The sequence below is a fragment of the Amblyomma mixtum genome, chromosome 4 (genome assembly GCF_055824585.1).
Source record: "Amblyomma mixtum isolate Tamu chromosome 4, ASM5582458v1, whole genome shotgun sequence".
NCBI lineage: Eukaryota > Metazoa > Arthropoda > Arachnida > Ixodida > Ixodidae > Amblyomma > Amblyomma mixtum.
Genome location: NC_143015.1, coordinates 98166164 through 98182303, shown reverse-complemented (window position 1 = coordinate 98182303; position 16140 = coordinate 98166164). Strand labels below are relative to the sequence as shown.

General features: G+C 48.7%; 2 protein-coding genes across 2 annotated transcripts; both read left to right on the top strand.

The window, feature by feature from the left end:
• Window positions 1–846: 846 nt before the first annotated feature.
• LOC149347551 (uncharacterized) lies at window positions 847–6267 on the top strand. Its single transcript, XM_089585608.1, has 3 exons — window positions 847–1015; window positions 3500–3703; window positions 6087–6267. The coding sequence occupies exons 1-3, from the start codon at window positions 882–884 to the stop codon at window positions 6247–6249; spliced, it is 501 nt and encodes a 166-aa protein (XP_089441734.1). The 5' UTR covers window positions 847–881; the 3' UTR covers window positions 6250–6267.
• Window positions 6268–11609: 5342 nt separating this feature from the next.
• Window positions 11610–14814, top strand: LOC149347550 (uncharacterized). Its single transcript, XM_089541599.1, has 3 exons — window positions 11610–12236; window positions 13227–13459; window positions 14454–14814. The coding sequence occupies exons 1-3, from the start codon at window positions 11610–11612 to the stop codon at window positions 14812–14814; spliced, it is 1221 nt and encodes a 406-aa protein (XP_089397725.1).
• The last annotated feature ends 1326 nt before the right edge of the window (window positions 14815–16140 follow it).

Genomic DNA, 16140 nt, shown 5'->3' with positions numbered 1-16140 from the left:
GCATTGTGGTTTGATTCCAGGCACCCGTGCTTCTCGTTGTGAGGGATAGCAGGCTATCTTAACCAATTAGTTAAGTTAGTTAAAGGCTCACAACCGCATCTAGGACTGTTTTAGTCTGCAGGTCGACGATTGGAGAGCTACTTTCATCTTCTCACGGCATCGTTTGGTAGTCCCAGACGTTACTCACATGTTCTCGCGCTGTGAAGTTCTCATTACTATAGCTTCAAACGAGGCTTGTTGCCACGACTTCAGGATACTACAGTGTACAGTGTCTGTACATTGTACAGGAAACGGTGTGCACTGCACAGTCTGTTCATTGTGCAGAAAACAGGACAAGACGAAACCAAAAAAGGATTGCACGCGTAAACTTAACTTTCTACCACGGCATCGCAGAGCACACTGCTAGAGTTTTCTATTCGCTTTCTTTTATTTTTCAAGTTTCTTTCTCTTTTTTCTGTTATTCACCATATGCGTAAAGTCGAGAAACAGGACATTAAACCACCAGTTGCAACAGTCGTTATCCGGCTTTCTCAATCCAGCGCAGTTCTAACATACAAACGAGTTTTCCTCAACGCCAATTTCGAAACCACAGTTTCATCATGGATTCGAACCTTTACCGCGGCTTCAGACGCGCCTTATACTACATCCAGTTGCCTGGTCCATGCCCAGAGCGCCACTGCTGCTTATCGGGCACATTCCGTCGCGTCCTCCCACCAGAAATAAAGACGGTCGCAGCAAACTTTGATCCGAAATTTTCACTCTCTCCATTGACCGGTCATGTGTCGCGCCATATGCGAGACGCGACCAAACTTTCTCGGACTGAACTCGGGGAAGGGAAGATGCAGCACGTGGAAAGAAAGGGTAAGCTGGTTGGCATCACGATGGGTGGTTCCGTCCGGTCCAACCGGGCGGTCACGGCCGATAAGACGACGGCCCCGGCTGAGGGCGTATATAAGACGCGAACAGACCAAGCTGCAGTCAATCTACGCAGCTCAACCCTTCAGCCCACCGAGCGGTGAGTCCGGCCGCCGAGTCGCCCATCTTTGTGTGGTCTCGGCCGACCTGCGTACAGCTGGCCTCAGATAGCCGGGCTGTCCTGGCAAATATTGAAGGACTTCGAAAGAAGGAAATGCTATTTATTGCGGCGCAAAAAAAGTATGAGTAGAGTATATGCAGCTGGCGTAGGATAAGGTTAACTGAAGAAAAATGGGAGAGGCATTTGTCCTGCAGTGGCCAAACTCGCCTACGCCTAGTAAATAGCAGTTTACCAATATCCATTTATCCTTGTGTTAATCTGCGCAAAGTTTCCCTGAATATGTCGCTAGATCAACTGGCCCAACGTTCTGCTCTGCTAAGAAAAGTATACAACAGCTGCATCTTACCGGTGCTCACCTATGGGGCAGAAACGTGGAGGCTATCAAAGAGGGTTCAGCTTAAGTTAAAGACAACGCAGAGAACTGTGGAAAGAAAAATGATGGGGGTAACGTTCAGAGATTCGACGCGGGCGGAGTGGGGGAGGGAACAAACGCGGGTTAGTGACATCTTAGTCGAAATCAGGAGGAAGAAATGGGCTTGGGCAGGTCATGTAATGCGAAGGCAAGATAACCGCTGGTCCGTAAGGGTAACGGAGTGGATTCCAAGAGAAGGCAAACGTAGCAGGGGGCGGCAGAAAGTTAGGTGGACGGATGAGGTTAAGAATTTGCAGGAATACGGTGGCCGCAACTGGCGAAGGACAGGGTTAATTGGAGAGACATGGCAGAGGCCTTTGCCTTGCAGTGGGCGTAGTCAGGCTGATGATGATGATGAAATTCCACTTTTAGGGGAGCGAAAATTTCTTCGAATTAGGCGTTTGAAGAGGAGCATTTGATTAAGGGTTGTCTTTAAGCCCAGAGTAAAAACTTCTATTTGAATGCAATACGCAGCGGCATAACGAATGTCGCGCTACTACATACAGCTATTAATTTACCCCAGGTCGTTGTGTACTTATTGAAGTACGGAGGCGGAAACGAAGATCCCTGATTTAGGCTGCGCCGCGGTGGAATGATGAGCCAACCCAGCTGATGAGACTGCCTTTGTCACAACACCACGTAAAGGTCGCCCATCGGAGTTCTTCTGATAGATGATGACGTCACACGTCGCTCTCGAGCGCGGAAGGCTCGAACAGTGTCATTCCAGGCAATTTTCTAAATGCTGATGAAGAATGCAGTTACCGTGGTCTAGACAACTTGAGGTGAAATATGCGGAAGAGAGTGAACGAAGCACGGAGAACTACTCAGGAATGATCTGCGTGTTCGTACAGGTTAGACAAGTCCGCAGGGCATGTTTGCCCGTTTGTAGATTGATTGGGGTTTTAGTTTTTGTTTAGATCGTTGTGATGATGGGCAGGACATTAGTAAACAAAAATCGACACGTTAAACAAATAATTCAGGACTGAATTTATTCAATTGTGTTTTTTCACTTTGTTTTCACAGCGTAATGACGCCTATGAAGTTTAAGTGTAATTAAGGCCTCCGAAGGCATAAAATAACTGAGATCTGGCTGCTGGTTTCTTAATTCACATTCCGGCTGTAGTATGTGGCTATAGGGTAAGAGTTTGAGTAAATTTAAGCAATAAAGAAGTAACTTTATAGCAGCTTATTATGATTGGTGTGACCCGAAGTTCACTTCTACGTCTTAATCATCGTTGGGCTGTTGAAGCCGAAACATAGTATGCAATAAAAAATTAGTTATGTAATATTTGCGTACAATAGACGAATTCCAAATTGGGATACGGATATGCCAATCTCTTAGTACCATTGTAAAGAAGAAAACAGTCAACAAAATATTATGTCTCTATTAATTCAAACATACGTTCTTTGAGTCTCTGTTAACACTCTATTTGAATTGAACAAGTACCTGCGCAAAATAAGTTTTGTGAGCTTAAAGGTGCCTTACCTGCATCTGGACGCAGTCGGAGAACAGTTCTCTTGTCGGAAAGTTTGTCAGTGGACTGAGTCTGGACCCCTTCATACCCCGCTGAAGTTTGTGCTTCGAGAACTGTTCACCCCTCCCTGTCATTTCTTTAGCCTATCTCTTGTGAAACGTTACGTGTGACGTTTTTCACTATTTCTTTGGTTTTCGTTCTGTGTTCTATGAAAATCTATGTGATTTTATAGATTTTCATGTTTCTGCTTGAAATCTGTGCGTACTATACGATAAACAACACATACCGAAAGACCGCAATTAATGCGAGCTGTATATAAAAGCCATAAGTATGATACGAGAATCACGCGAAAACGATAAGGAAATCATGTGAAAACTATAAGCAAGAAGTTTACAGATCATGCAAATTTCCGTCTTTTTTTTTCTTATTACACGCAGTCTATATTCTCATTGTTCGATATGTGCAACTCATGCGGAACGTTTCAACAGGGAAGCATCTCTTGGCCAAGCGGTCTAAGCTGAACTACACTGCTTGCCGTACGCACCGTCCCTCGAGAGCGTTGTAACCATTGTGCAGTGAATCCAAGATGGCGTCAACCAGTATGCTGTTCCTGGCGGCTGCCTTGCTATGCACTGCTGTGATGAGCGAAGACGTGGCCCAGCCACGCGCCTCCCCGACCAAGGAGGAACCACTGACAGGAAAGATCTTACCCGCAGCGTATCCGGGCCACGGAGTCTACCCAGGCGTAGTGCCCGTAGTGCCGCGACCCTGCCACTACACGTAAGCGCTGCTCTGACGTACAGCTTAAACGCTGCAAAACGCGCCATCGACCATAAAATTCGCCCATCGGCTGCAGAGAAGTGACGTCACCAGTACAAAGCATTCCCATTGGCTAGAGGGAAGCGACGTCACAATAGGAAGCGTTGTCATTGGCTGGAGAGAAGTGACGTCTCTAGACAGGAAATGACATCAGTTCCCGTCTGAGGGCATCATTTCCTTCAATCCAATGAGAATTTTCCCGTCTTGTGACGTCACTTTCCTCCAGCCAATGACAATGTTTCGGCCTTGTGACATCACTGCCCTTTGGCTTATGGGAAGTGACATCACAAGACGGCAGCGCTGTCATTGGCTGGATGGAGGGTGACGTCCCCAGACGGGAAGCGACGTCACCAGACCGGAAGTGATGTCACTTCCGGCAAAGGGCTGCAAATGCTATCACATTGCCAATATATAATAAGGTTAGGTGTCCCTGCGATTAATTTACTCTTCAACCAAGCCCAACTTTGCCGGATGGATGGATTTTAATGGCATCCCATTTTAATCAGGGAAGGTGGAAGGGGCAAATGCCGCCTTTCTTGCTGAATTCAAGTGACTATTTATGTTATTTATAAATTTGTCTAAAACCTGGAGTCCTTTTCTAGATTTTCCATTCGAAGCTGTTTTCGTCGTATGTTCTATGCTACAATAAATGTCTCTGTTCCAGTGCATGAAATTATAAGAGTTTGCTCTTAAGTCAACCAGTTAGCGCCATCTATCGGATAGCAGTATCGAACATCACCCAAGTGAACGGAATTATTTTCACTTGCAACTGCGAGAACATTAAATAGTACGGTGAAATGCTGCGTCAACAAGCTGATAATCATGCGGCATCCTTCCTGTGCAATACAATATCTAACTTGTAAAATGGCTCGCGCATAGTGCGAACAAATGTTTTACACGCCCACTGCACTGGCCAAAGTTCTTACTAAAAATAAAAGCGCTTCTCTCGATTTTCTCCGTTTGTTCTAGCCCTTTGATATCTACTGACCCCGAGGGATTCTTACAGCTATTTTTTCTCTCTTTTCATTCGTCTCTCTATCGCCTTCTCCCAGTAGAGGGTCGTCCAGCAAAACTCTCATGCCGTTAACTTCCTGCCTACTCTCTTCTCCTTTCTATCACAGCGCAGAAGTAGCTCACTCCATAATATTATTAAATAACGTTTCGTCAGTAACTCTAACCCAAGGCTTTTATTCATTAAACATGATATCCTAACATTCGCTTCATGGTTACTTTATTTTTTTTGCATTTGCTTTGTTACTCCCGCTTTTATCTTTCTACTTGCTTCCAGCATGACTACCTTCGCTTTATTTTTTCTCTTGCTCATGGTGCATGATTATTTGACTTTTTGTTTAGTTTAATATAGCTTCCTTTTATTGTGTGAACGGTGATGTTTCTCTCTTGAACTGAAATGCTTGATTTAAATTTTTTCATTGTAGCTCTACGGTTTAGTATGTAGTCTTCAACTGATCACTTTTATAGACTTGTCTGTACGCTGTCAGTCATTTTACACAACTCCTTTGTAGATAGGGTGATAAAAACATTTTTTTTTGCATTACAATCAACCGAGATTATTGTTCAATGGTGGTGGTACAAAAGATATGTGGAGCTTCAAAGTTTGGTCAAGCCATTGGGTGAGAGGGCGCGCTAAATGACTGTACGACACCTCCTCGCCGTCATCACTGACATATGTACTCCCATCTTGGATTGTAATCCAAGTGACCCATGTTCCTGCCCATATATGTAAGCGCTTTCGCAATAATTACCCGCGTACACCTTCGTCGGCAACGGGCTTTGTGCTCTAGGCTTTGCGATACAGTTTAGGTAGAAACGTTATTAGACCCTGTGGCATAACCAGTAAGTGGCGGTAGTATATGTCTGCCCTGAAAATGTGAGCGCATTGCTGTAACGCTATCTCTCAGGGCTTAGTCAGTCCATTCTCGCCAGGCTTCGTCACGCCCCCTAGCGTGCGTACTATTTTGCGGCGTTAAACTAAATGTATGCTATTGCAACTCTTCGTTAATTCATTCGGGTTTAACGTCCCAAAGTACCTCAGGCTATGAGGGACGCCGTAGTGCAGGGCTCTGGAAATTTCAACCTCCTGGGGTTCTTTAACGTGCACTGGCATCGCACAGTACACGGGCCTCTAGAATTTCGCCTCCATCGAAATTCGACCGCCGCGGCCGGGATCCAACCCGCGTCTTTCGGGTCAGCAGCCGAGCGTTAGGACCACAGAGCCACCGCGGCGGCTTCATATTACAACTCTATTATCCTTATTACTAGCCGTTGATGCTAACGCACTTGGCCGCTGATGTGACATCACTGATCTTTCCTTTGTTGGGCGCAGGTGTCTGCTGAGCGCCTGCGACCTGTACCAGTGCCACTACAGATGCTCGCCCAACGTCAACTGCCCCCTGGTAGCCATCGCCGGCCGCAAGGGAGGCACCATCAAAGTCACCAAGCCACTCAAGGAGAGGGTGGAGTCCTTCGACTACGTGCCACCCCAGTGAGGGTTGCAATAAAGTGCGCACTGGGCGAATACGATTCATTGTTCATATTCAAAACCGCTGGGTTTTCTCAGATGCCGTGCTGTGTGGTGGGCTGTTCTGGAGTCTTGGCGCCACGCACCAGTGCTGGTACTGGATATTGATTGATTCAATGAATGAATGAATGAATGAATGAATGAATGAATGAATGAATGAATGAATGAATGAATGAATGAATGAATGAATGAATGAATGAATGAATGAATGAATGAATGACTCGCTCACTCACTCACTCACTCACTCACTCACTCACTCCAATCAATCAAGCAATAAACCGCTGTGCTTCCCGTCCTCGCACCAAATTACAGGACAGTTGTAGTGTGAGAGGGCCGAAGCAGGATCACGCGATGTGTGATCCTACTGTGCAGAGTTATGTAGAGGCGTGTTGGGAACGTCGGATCTCCTTTCTTTCTGGGCCAATTAAAAAGTCCCTTAGGGCAGATTTATGGATTACTAATACAGGTCTAATGGCAGCCTGATTCATTTGAAAAGTAAGCTTTTATGAGCAAGATAGGAGCAAATAATGAGAAGTTTCGCCATCACCGGCAATTTCTGCCAGTCCATTGCAATGACGTCAGTTGAGACTTGTATTTTCCACTGAACCGAAATCGAAGGATTGCACGCCTGAATATTAAGAGAACTTCCACATGGCTATCGTTTGTATAATTTTATTGGTCAAAGAAGGCGGTAACAACCACTGAACATTCAAAACTAAATAAAGGAGGCTCCAGCGACACTCGTGGTCGTCATCAATGTCACAAGTTTGAATAGTAGTGGCGGGGAAGAATATTTTGAGAATATTCCGACGCTAGTTCCAACTTCCAGAGCAATGAAAGCAGCGTTTTCATACGAGTGGCAGCCAGAACTGTGACGATAGATCAAGCTGACCAGCTATCAGATTTTGCTGAGAACGAAAGCACAGTGGGATTGTTTTCATTGCTTTTTATTTACTTGTATTCAGCGGAACATCTTTTTATAAGGGGCAGACGGCGGGGCCGTTACCTCGCTACGCTATGATTGGTAAACTATAGAAGCAGCCTGTGTCAGAGGTAAGCCTCGAATGGATGTTGCAGGAGCGCGGCGCAGAACCTGATCATGCTGATAGAGCGCTTGAGAGAGGAGGAAAGCACTTTCCCGGTCCTCACGTCATCTCACGGATGCTCTCCAGATGTCGTTGATCTTTTTCGGACTGGAAATTCATGAAGTGCTATCGCTACGAATAAAAAATAAAATTAAGCTGGCGGCACTCCAGGCACCGAAATAAAAATTTACTCGTATTTTCTACCCGCCTGCATCCTTCGGAAACCCTACGCAACCTGTGATGCGTCGGTACCGCATACTCCCTACACCAAGCGTTTAGTTAGCGAAGGAACTAATCATATTCTTTTTATTGCTGCTGTACCGTAAACCACGCTGAAGTGGCCTGGTTATCTTGGCATGCAAAATGGAAATCCTAGGCTTGCATTTAAAGTAGCGTTTGTGAACAGCATGACCTGTTTTGGTTCGGACTGCCTGCGTCGCAATCCTCGTTTTTGTATAAATCACCATCAGCCTGACTACGCCTACTGCAGGACAAAGTCCTCCCCCATATCCTTCCAATTAACCCTTTCTTGGGCCAGCTGAGGCTACCTTATCCCCTCAAACTTCCTAATCTCACCGGCACATCCGGATTTCTGCCACAACCTGCTACACCTGTCTTCTCTTGGAATCCATTCCATCATCCAAAGAGACCATATCTTGCCTGCCCATACCAGTTTTATCTTCTGGATGCTGACAATGATTATTAGACGGAAGCTGAGATGTTTTTTTGAGAGCTCTAGGTGATTCAACGACTTGAATGTATAAAACACTTAACTGAAGTCTGCCAGTTAAGTAAGACCGTTTTTTGCTAAAAATTCAAATGGTGACGCAATCACCGATTTAAACCGAGTGCTGTTCAGGCTTTTCCTCACTCTGTCACAGAAATATGGATGGATGGATGGAAAAAAAACTTTATTGTTCATAAATTTCAAGTGTTCTTGACCCTTACGGGTCATTGGGCGCCGTGGTCGATCCTTGGTCCAGGATGCCGCAGTTGACTGCTGCCATCGTGGCTGGGCGTACGAGAAATCGTTGCGCTTCCTCGTCCTCGCTCGCCAGCAAGTGCTCCCACTGCATCACATTGGGTGGTTTATTCTTGGCTCTGAGTCTGCACTAGGGCAGGTCCACGTGACATGCTCTAGTGTAGGTTTACCCTGACACGACGGACATTCGTCTACATATTGTGTAGGGAAAATTTTCTGTATTTTGTGCAGGTGCGGGTAGGTACCGGTTTGTAGTCTGCGCCAGTCTACCGCCTCCTCTTTGGTGAGCCTTTTGTGCGGGGCTGGGTAGCGTTTCCGCTGACCCCTGTAATGATCGAGTATATCTGAGTACGGGGGGGTAACTGGGTCAAAGGTGCCTGTGGTGCAAAGTGCTGAGTCTGCTCGGTTGACGTATCCTCGTGCTAACTCGTCTGCTGCCACGTTTCCCCTCATCCCCTCATGTCCGGGAACCCACACTATAACAAAGCTTCTCGGTATTTCTGTTTAGACACAAAAACACTAAAAAAATACGGAGAAGCTTGTGGTGACGTCACTGTGGAGAGGTGGCTGGCTGAGAACGGGAACTCTACCAAAAGCCACCTGCCACGTGTCGCTGTTGGTGAAAGGAGGCTTCGCACACACGCCGACGCCGGACAGTTTTCGCCGTCATGGCTTTCCTAATGCTCTTTCAGTAAAAAAAAAATAACAAAATGAATCCACACAAAGCTTGGGGATGAAGGAAACAAAACAGAAATAAAGAAATGAGAAAGTATTCAACACGGAATGGCCGTGTCAAACAAACAAACAAAACAAAACAAAAATATGTGACTCAGCCCACACAGTGTGTTAAAGATTTATAGCCCTCCGAGCAGTCCGGCTGATGCCAAAAAGCGTAGGAAGCTCTTTAGGCGGGAGAAAGTAGAACCGTTGTTGTGTTTGTCCTCAAGAAGACAATGGCGCGTACCCACTGTGGGGGATTGGCCAAGACATAGGCCGCGACTGACAGGTGCTCAAAAAGGAAAAAATAAAAGAAAAGAAAAAATTAAAAAGTTAACAGTAGAATCGGCAGCGCTGGTGTCTCTGTCTTTCTCTTCTACTCTGTGTCGTCCAGTGCGCTGTTCAAGCTATCAGCCTGAAATGCTTTCTGCATAATGAGTTCAGAGCAGCAGTAATCGCATCGTCAGCGCGTGGCGGGCTTTTCAGGCTCCCAATAGGTGACCGCTTGCTACAGAAGATGTGTTGTTTGAAAGCAGGGAGTGATCCGTAGCAAGCAAATCGGGTGTTGGCACGGAAAGTCAGCTAAAAATAACTTCTGTACGGGGTAGGGTGTCCGAGAGGGAAGCTCGTATATTTCTTTCTCCTACTTAGATGCTTTTAACGCGGTAGGTTTAAAGGCCCATCTCCATGGACACATCGGAGGCGCACCAGCGCAGCGCTTACGCGCCCAGCGCCGCACCGCGACAAGCGTCGAAAAACACATGCAACTCGATGGCCTGTCGCGGCTACCGCGTTCAGCTCGGCTCGGCGAAGCAAACGGCGCGAAGGGCCGTACCGGATGCCGAGAGAACTGCGTTCTCTGATTGGTTACACCGACCGCAAACCAGCGAGTCACTTCCGGCGCCGGCGCGAGCGAGGCGCGAGCGAGGCGCGAATATCTGACATGGACAGATATTTGCCAAGCGCCAGCGCCGGCTCGCGTCGGCGCGTCGCGCATGCGCAGTCCGGCTCCGGCGTACGCTGGTACGCGTAGGCGCTGCGCTCGTGCGCCTCGGATGCGCCCATGGAGATGGGCCTTAAAGGCCCCGTTCTCCAGGAAATCTGCCGTCGGCGTTGTGAGCGAAAAATCACCAGCATGACTCTGGCAGGTGGTCCCCAGAGAGCAACCTAGGAGGCAGGTGGGACACCTAGGTCACGTGACCTTGCGGAATCATCACAGCATGCTCACGGAATAGTGAGAAAACCGCCCATCGTGGCAGGTGGCGGTTAAATTAATGATTGGTCACTCGGGAAGAGCAACCTGCGCCTCGCAAGGCCCCCCCCCCACTAGGAGCACCTGCCATTGCAGGGTATTCAAGCATCGCTTAACCTCTGCCCACCTGCCATCGGAGGGCAGTGGCGCATCGCTTAACCGCTGCACAACTGCGCCAGGAGGGGTATGGGGACTCCCATGGATGTGTGCATGTATAGTAGAGAACGATGTTCTTCGCCATATGTGGAAATTAACCCATTACGACGCTATCGCATCATAACCTTAATGTAGAGCTTAAGCGTCCCCTCTAGCTTTTTTCCGGCCATTAATGGCTGGAGAGTTTGTCACTTAACCTGACTAGCTGCGTTTATTTACGGGTTCTCTCAAGGTGATCCTCCCAATTCGTATCATAATCGTTATTATCATATTTGGCGTCCGTATGTGTAAAAAATCTGGAACAAGGAAACAGCGCCGATAACACATTTGCACCTTGTACGTATTTTTCTTCACTTTAAGGTGTTTAATCGTATGTCCGTCATTACTTCCTTCGGTGCTCTTGTAAACCTCTTCATAACCCTAAAGAGACAGGAGAAAAGGAGTTAGTGGCCTTTTTTTGTGCAGTTTGCAAGCGCGGGGTAACCACCGTTGTGAGAAACATATTTTTGCTGCCGAGAAAGAGAAACGTTTAATGCATAGAATGGTGGGGTGGGCCCACATTCCAGGAGCCGATTGGCTTTAGGTGACGCTCTTGCTTGTTTCAAATATAACAGAGAAAGGCAGGCTAGTTAGCGGCTAGCATTAGAATGCATCTTGGGACCACACAAAAGACAAAGGGCGAGGAAGAGGCCAACTAAACACAGCGCGGTTTCTCCCTTGTATCCGCTATGCACCCTGGCCAATCCCCCGCCGTGGGTATGTGCCATTAAGCCTGAGGACATAATCATTATCATCCCTCGTCCCTTGTCTTTTTGCGCGGTCCAAAGATGCATTCTAAGGCTAGCCACCAACTAGCCCGCATTTCTTTGTTATATTTGCTACTTTCTAGTTCAATGGGGCCTGTTCTTCCTTCCGCGCTCTATCCTGTTGGTTAATTCCTCGTCCCTTGTCTTTTTGCATTGTCCCAAGATGCATTCTAATATTGCTTGTTTCACCAGCTAATTCTGGTCTTCAGAATGTGAGTTGCACAACGCCGACCCACTAGTCCTCAGTTGTTGCTGCCGAGACCAGCCAAATTTTTTTCATTGCCTACTTCATTTTTCTTCGTCACCCCTTTTGACTTCATCATCGCCATCATGGCCTATTCCTCGTGGGCACGCCAGGAACGTGCGCTGAGAACGAAACCAGCCATGGCCCAGGCGAGCCGTCGCTCGGGGTGCGCTGCACCCAGCACCGAAGAAGCCTCCCGGGGTGTCATTCCGTGGGTAGCCGACACCAGCTACTTCCACTGGGCACCGGGCAGCGAGGCGCGCCGCCTGGACGCACCCAGCTGCGACGGTGGCGCCGACTCCTCAGCCACAGGAGCCTCGGGGGCCAACTCCTCCGCCGGCCGGTTCCGGCCTAGCCGCCCATTCTTGGCCTGCACGGTGGCGGGCCTCATTGGGGCAACCCTATTGGCGGCTACCATCTGCCTCGCGGCGAGCTCCAACTGGATGTTGCTGTCCTCAGCCGTGAGCGACGCCGGGGCCGTCAGCGGGTCTAATACCTCCAGGGAACGTCGGGGACCGCCGCGTCTAGGCCTCTTGCTTCGTCGACAGAGCGGGAACCGTTCCGGGTCGGCTTCCGAAGAGACGAGGTCGTTTCAGGCGTCCTTGTCCACGGAGTCAGTCGAGGGCTCGCAACCACTCGCGGATTCGGCCATGGCGAGGGGCAACTGGACAGAAAGCACCGCGGCGACAGAGTCCCCGACTCCCCCGACGGCCGTAAGAAAGCACTGAGACAGCCGACAGGGTCTTAGTCCGCGACGTCGCCTTGATGTCAGTACAAAATGCACGTGTCATCTTAGGCATTTGCCGAAACGGTCTCTGCGCGCCGCTTATTTCACGTGTCTTGAGTTGTACCATCTCACCAACGGCTGCGCGTCACAGGTGTTGAATAACGTCATGGCACCTTATACGGTAAAGAATTTGCGCTGAGCGGCGTTGCGTACGTGTTGGATGTATAAAGGACCAGCTCGTGCTATTTTTCTGCCCTTCGCAACAAATTCGCAAAAGCCAGTTTCAAAACAGAAAGCCAGTTTTAACCATTCTACTAATTGACATTGGTCTGGCACGCACAGCTCGTAGCAGATTGAAATAGCGGTGCTGGCGGCTGCACTCATGAAGGAGTAAATTCCGTATACCTTAACGTAGACCTATTCACTTAACGTCACCTATTCGCTATATTAACGTGACCTATTCGCTTGCATGCTATCACTAAAAAACGTGGAAGCATGAAACAGATGGTGTCATTTTCGTTGCCATCCGGCCCTCCCGAGCGTATTAGACGGCTTTGCTATTTTCGTACATGAGCACACTCAGTTACGAAAGGACTCTCCTTCCATCCCATTTGAAAAATTTCACACTGAAGCGTTATACCTTTCTCGGCCTATTTTGCATCCCTTGCCTTAACTTTATCTACGTTTAAGCGCATGTCTCACGGTAAATGGTTGCTGTGTGATGAACATACTTTCTTTTTTCCTTTGAAGAACTGGCCGAATAATCGGTGACGACATAAATACGTCAGTCGAGAAACTAATAATCCGTTAGGGAAGTAGTATCTCAACCAACCATTCATCAGCAAGCGACTCATAAAATGGACTTATCTATCGGCTTGCACCGGTTAACTAAATAGGAAATTGGTTAGCCTATTAGTAGTCGCTTCCCTAGCTTCTCTGAGCTCGCTTACGGGACGTTGCCTAACCCTTCCTGCAGGCCGGTGCCTGTGGCGTGGCTTTCTACACGTACTGTCCCATGCTGCGGGACGAGTACCGGGCCTCCACACCTGACCACATGTGCGTGCCGAGCGGTTCCGACCGCGTGGCGGTGTGCAACAGGGGTCGCAACCGGTTCGCCAGCCTCGAAGAGTGCCACCGCGCCTGCGCTCTCCTCCAGGGACCCACAAGGGAGACCTGCTACGAGCAGCCGCTATTCACGGCCTGCCACAAGTGAGCTGTTCGCACTGACTGGGAGAGGCTTAAACTTGATGTCGATAGTTATTAGGGCAAACTGTTAATGACCGCTAGCCGCTAGTTTTCGTGGCGAAGAACCTGCCACATCTGAAGTGGTGCACTGTCGCCTCTTCCATAAAATATGAAGACGGGAGGGGAAAGATTCTGGAAACGGACTTGGCTGCGTCTGGGCAAAGCGCTCATCATTGGCGGGGTTTAAATAGTGCCTTCACTCCAAGGAAAAAGGCCTGATGAAGGGGAGGAGGGCAAGAAGTTGGAAGCGTGTTAGGTAGGAGTCGTGCCAGTGATGGACGCTTTGACCAGACGAAAGCGGATGCTCTTGTCGAAACGTTGGCAAGCACACTGAGGCTTTCTCCTCTCTTGTTGACTTTGTGCGTGTCAAGAAACCACCTGTCGGCCCTTTCTTTACCATGGATAACGTGCGAAGGCCATCCATTAGCTCTACCACTTTGACCTCCCACAGGTACACGTCATGAGTGGTCCCGATAACTTTTGACGAAGCTTTGACACTTCGCGCTGTAACTGTTGCGGAATGTTTTCTAAGTAGCGCACTTCTCTGTCACGTGACTTTGGGCTTTGCTGCAGCCGTCACCACCAGTGCGCTGGAGCGGTGGCACGCGCTACTACGTTGATCGTTTTCTCGCGCCAGCGGTTACCATATCCGTACGTCGCTTGGCAGCAAAAAAGGGTCTCCTTCCAGTCTACAGCAAACTGGAAAGCGTGTCCATAGCTGCTCAGGCACCTTGCGATACTCCAGGTGGTGACAGCAGGAGTTGACTATTGACTGTTACAGGTGATTGTGTTTATAGCTATGTAGATAAGTCAGGTACCAGGGAGGTGCCTGATTTGTGGTCCTTATTTAGCAGTTAAGTCTCGCTACTGTGGAGCAATTGCCGGAAGACTCCGCAAGGCTAACCCCTCCAGTAGCTTGCAACAACCTCAAGCACTCAACGGACGTGTCCCATCGCAGACAGGACGTGGCCGGGGACTGGTGGTACTTCGACGGGTTTCGGTGCGCCGAGTGGAACTTCCCTCACGGCGAGTGTCCGCTCAACAGGACCGGCGGCGGCGTGGACGTGTACTCTTCCCTGGACGAGTGCCGCGCAAAGTGCGAGGGCGACGCTGGGGGAAGACGTCGCTGCCGCCCTCCGGCGTCGGCCACCTGCGACACGGGCCAGCTACGCTTCCCCTACTTTGCGCGCATCCTGCCCAGTGGTCGGGGACTGTGTGCCAGTGCGACCCTGAGCACACTGTTCACGCACCGCTGTCTCGTCGGAGCCAACCGCTTCGACAGCGTGGCGGCGTGCAGGGAGACCTGCCTGCGCCAGTAGTCGCTGGTGGCCCCTAGTTGTTTATAGGGACTGTATATATATAGGGACTTCTCTGTTGTGCGCGCTCTACTCCCCATGGCCACCACGATGCCCGGAGTCGGGCGCCACGCTCGACTCATTTCGAGATGTGGCAAGCCAATCCGCGCTAGCCGGAAGAATTAATAAAATGTGTACATTGGGTTACAAGAAAGGGTACTAGAACTACTTCGGCCCATTAAGGCGACAGTGTTAAGGAGCTTGTGTCGCAGAAAATGCGGAGTCGTCAGCGTCTTTGACCACGAGCGAAAAATCTGCGAAAAATTCCAAAAGAATCAACCGAGGCAGGTGGACCACGTATGTCACGTAACCTTGTGGAGTCATCACAACCTGCCCTCCGGATTGCGAGCAAACTGACCGCAGTGGTAGGTGGCAGTTAAATTGGTAGCGAGAGGTTTCCTGCCAGGAGCAGTATGTGGATGGATGCGATAATGTTAAGTAGAGAATGGCCAGTTCTACATGGTCGTTAACCTATTTAAGCTGTCACGTCGTACCCTTAAGGCGGAGCTTCAGTGTCCCCACTAATTTTTTTTTGTTGATCATCTTCAGCAGCTATACTTGCGCAGGAAATGAGTTGTTTCTAATCCGTCTTCATTTTCTCTGCTTCAAATAGTTGTGAAGGGAAGGAAGGAGAGGCGCATTGAGGGAGAATAAGTGGTACAACTTCTGCAGTTAGCATATACAGTTCATTCATCACGCAGCTGCACTAACAAATTGTGGCCGCACTTCAAGCAAAAGAACTGTTTTTTAACGTTTGGCGACATGTTAAAGTAGTGGAGGAGAGTGGACCTAAGATCACTGGAGACTCCAGCGAACGTTCTTGAGTATGATTGAAGGCCGAGGGCCGCATATTTGGTAAACATACAGTGCTCGCCTTCTATGGAGGCCTGAAAGAAGCCTCACTAATTCAAGATCAATTACCAAATCACGCTGTCCCCAAATCCTAATTGTCCTTGCCCACTCCGAGCAAACCGACTCCCCTTCTTTACAACCAATCCTATATAACTGCTTGTGTACACTTAGCCTTTCGTTCTCAAGTTTTTTTTTTTCGGAAATATAAGAAAAATTGAAGGGTGGATTAGGCAAGCGGCGCTTTACTTTACTTGCCCAACAACATCGCAGCCGTCAGGCGCTCATCAAACTTCGCCGCAAATGTCACCAGTCATCTTTCTCTGTGTTAAATACTTGCTCCTCATGTTAATTGTGCCAACCTGTTAGGTAATACCCCTCATCGGGATTTTTAGGGTAATAAAATGAAGCGAAATGAAATAAAGGCGTGTACTGTGTACT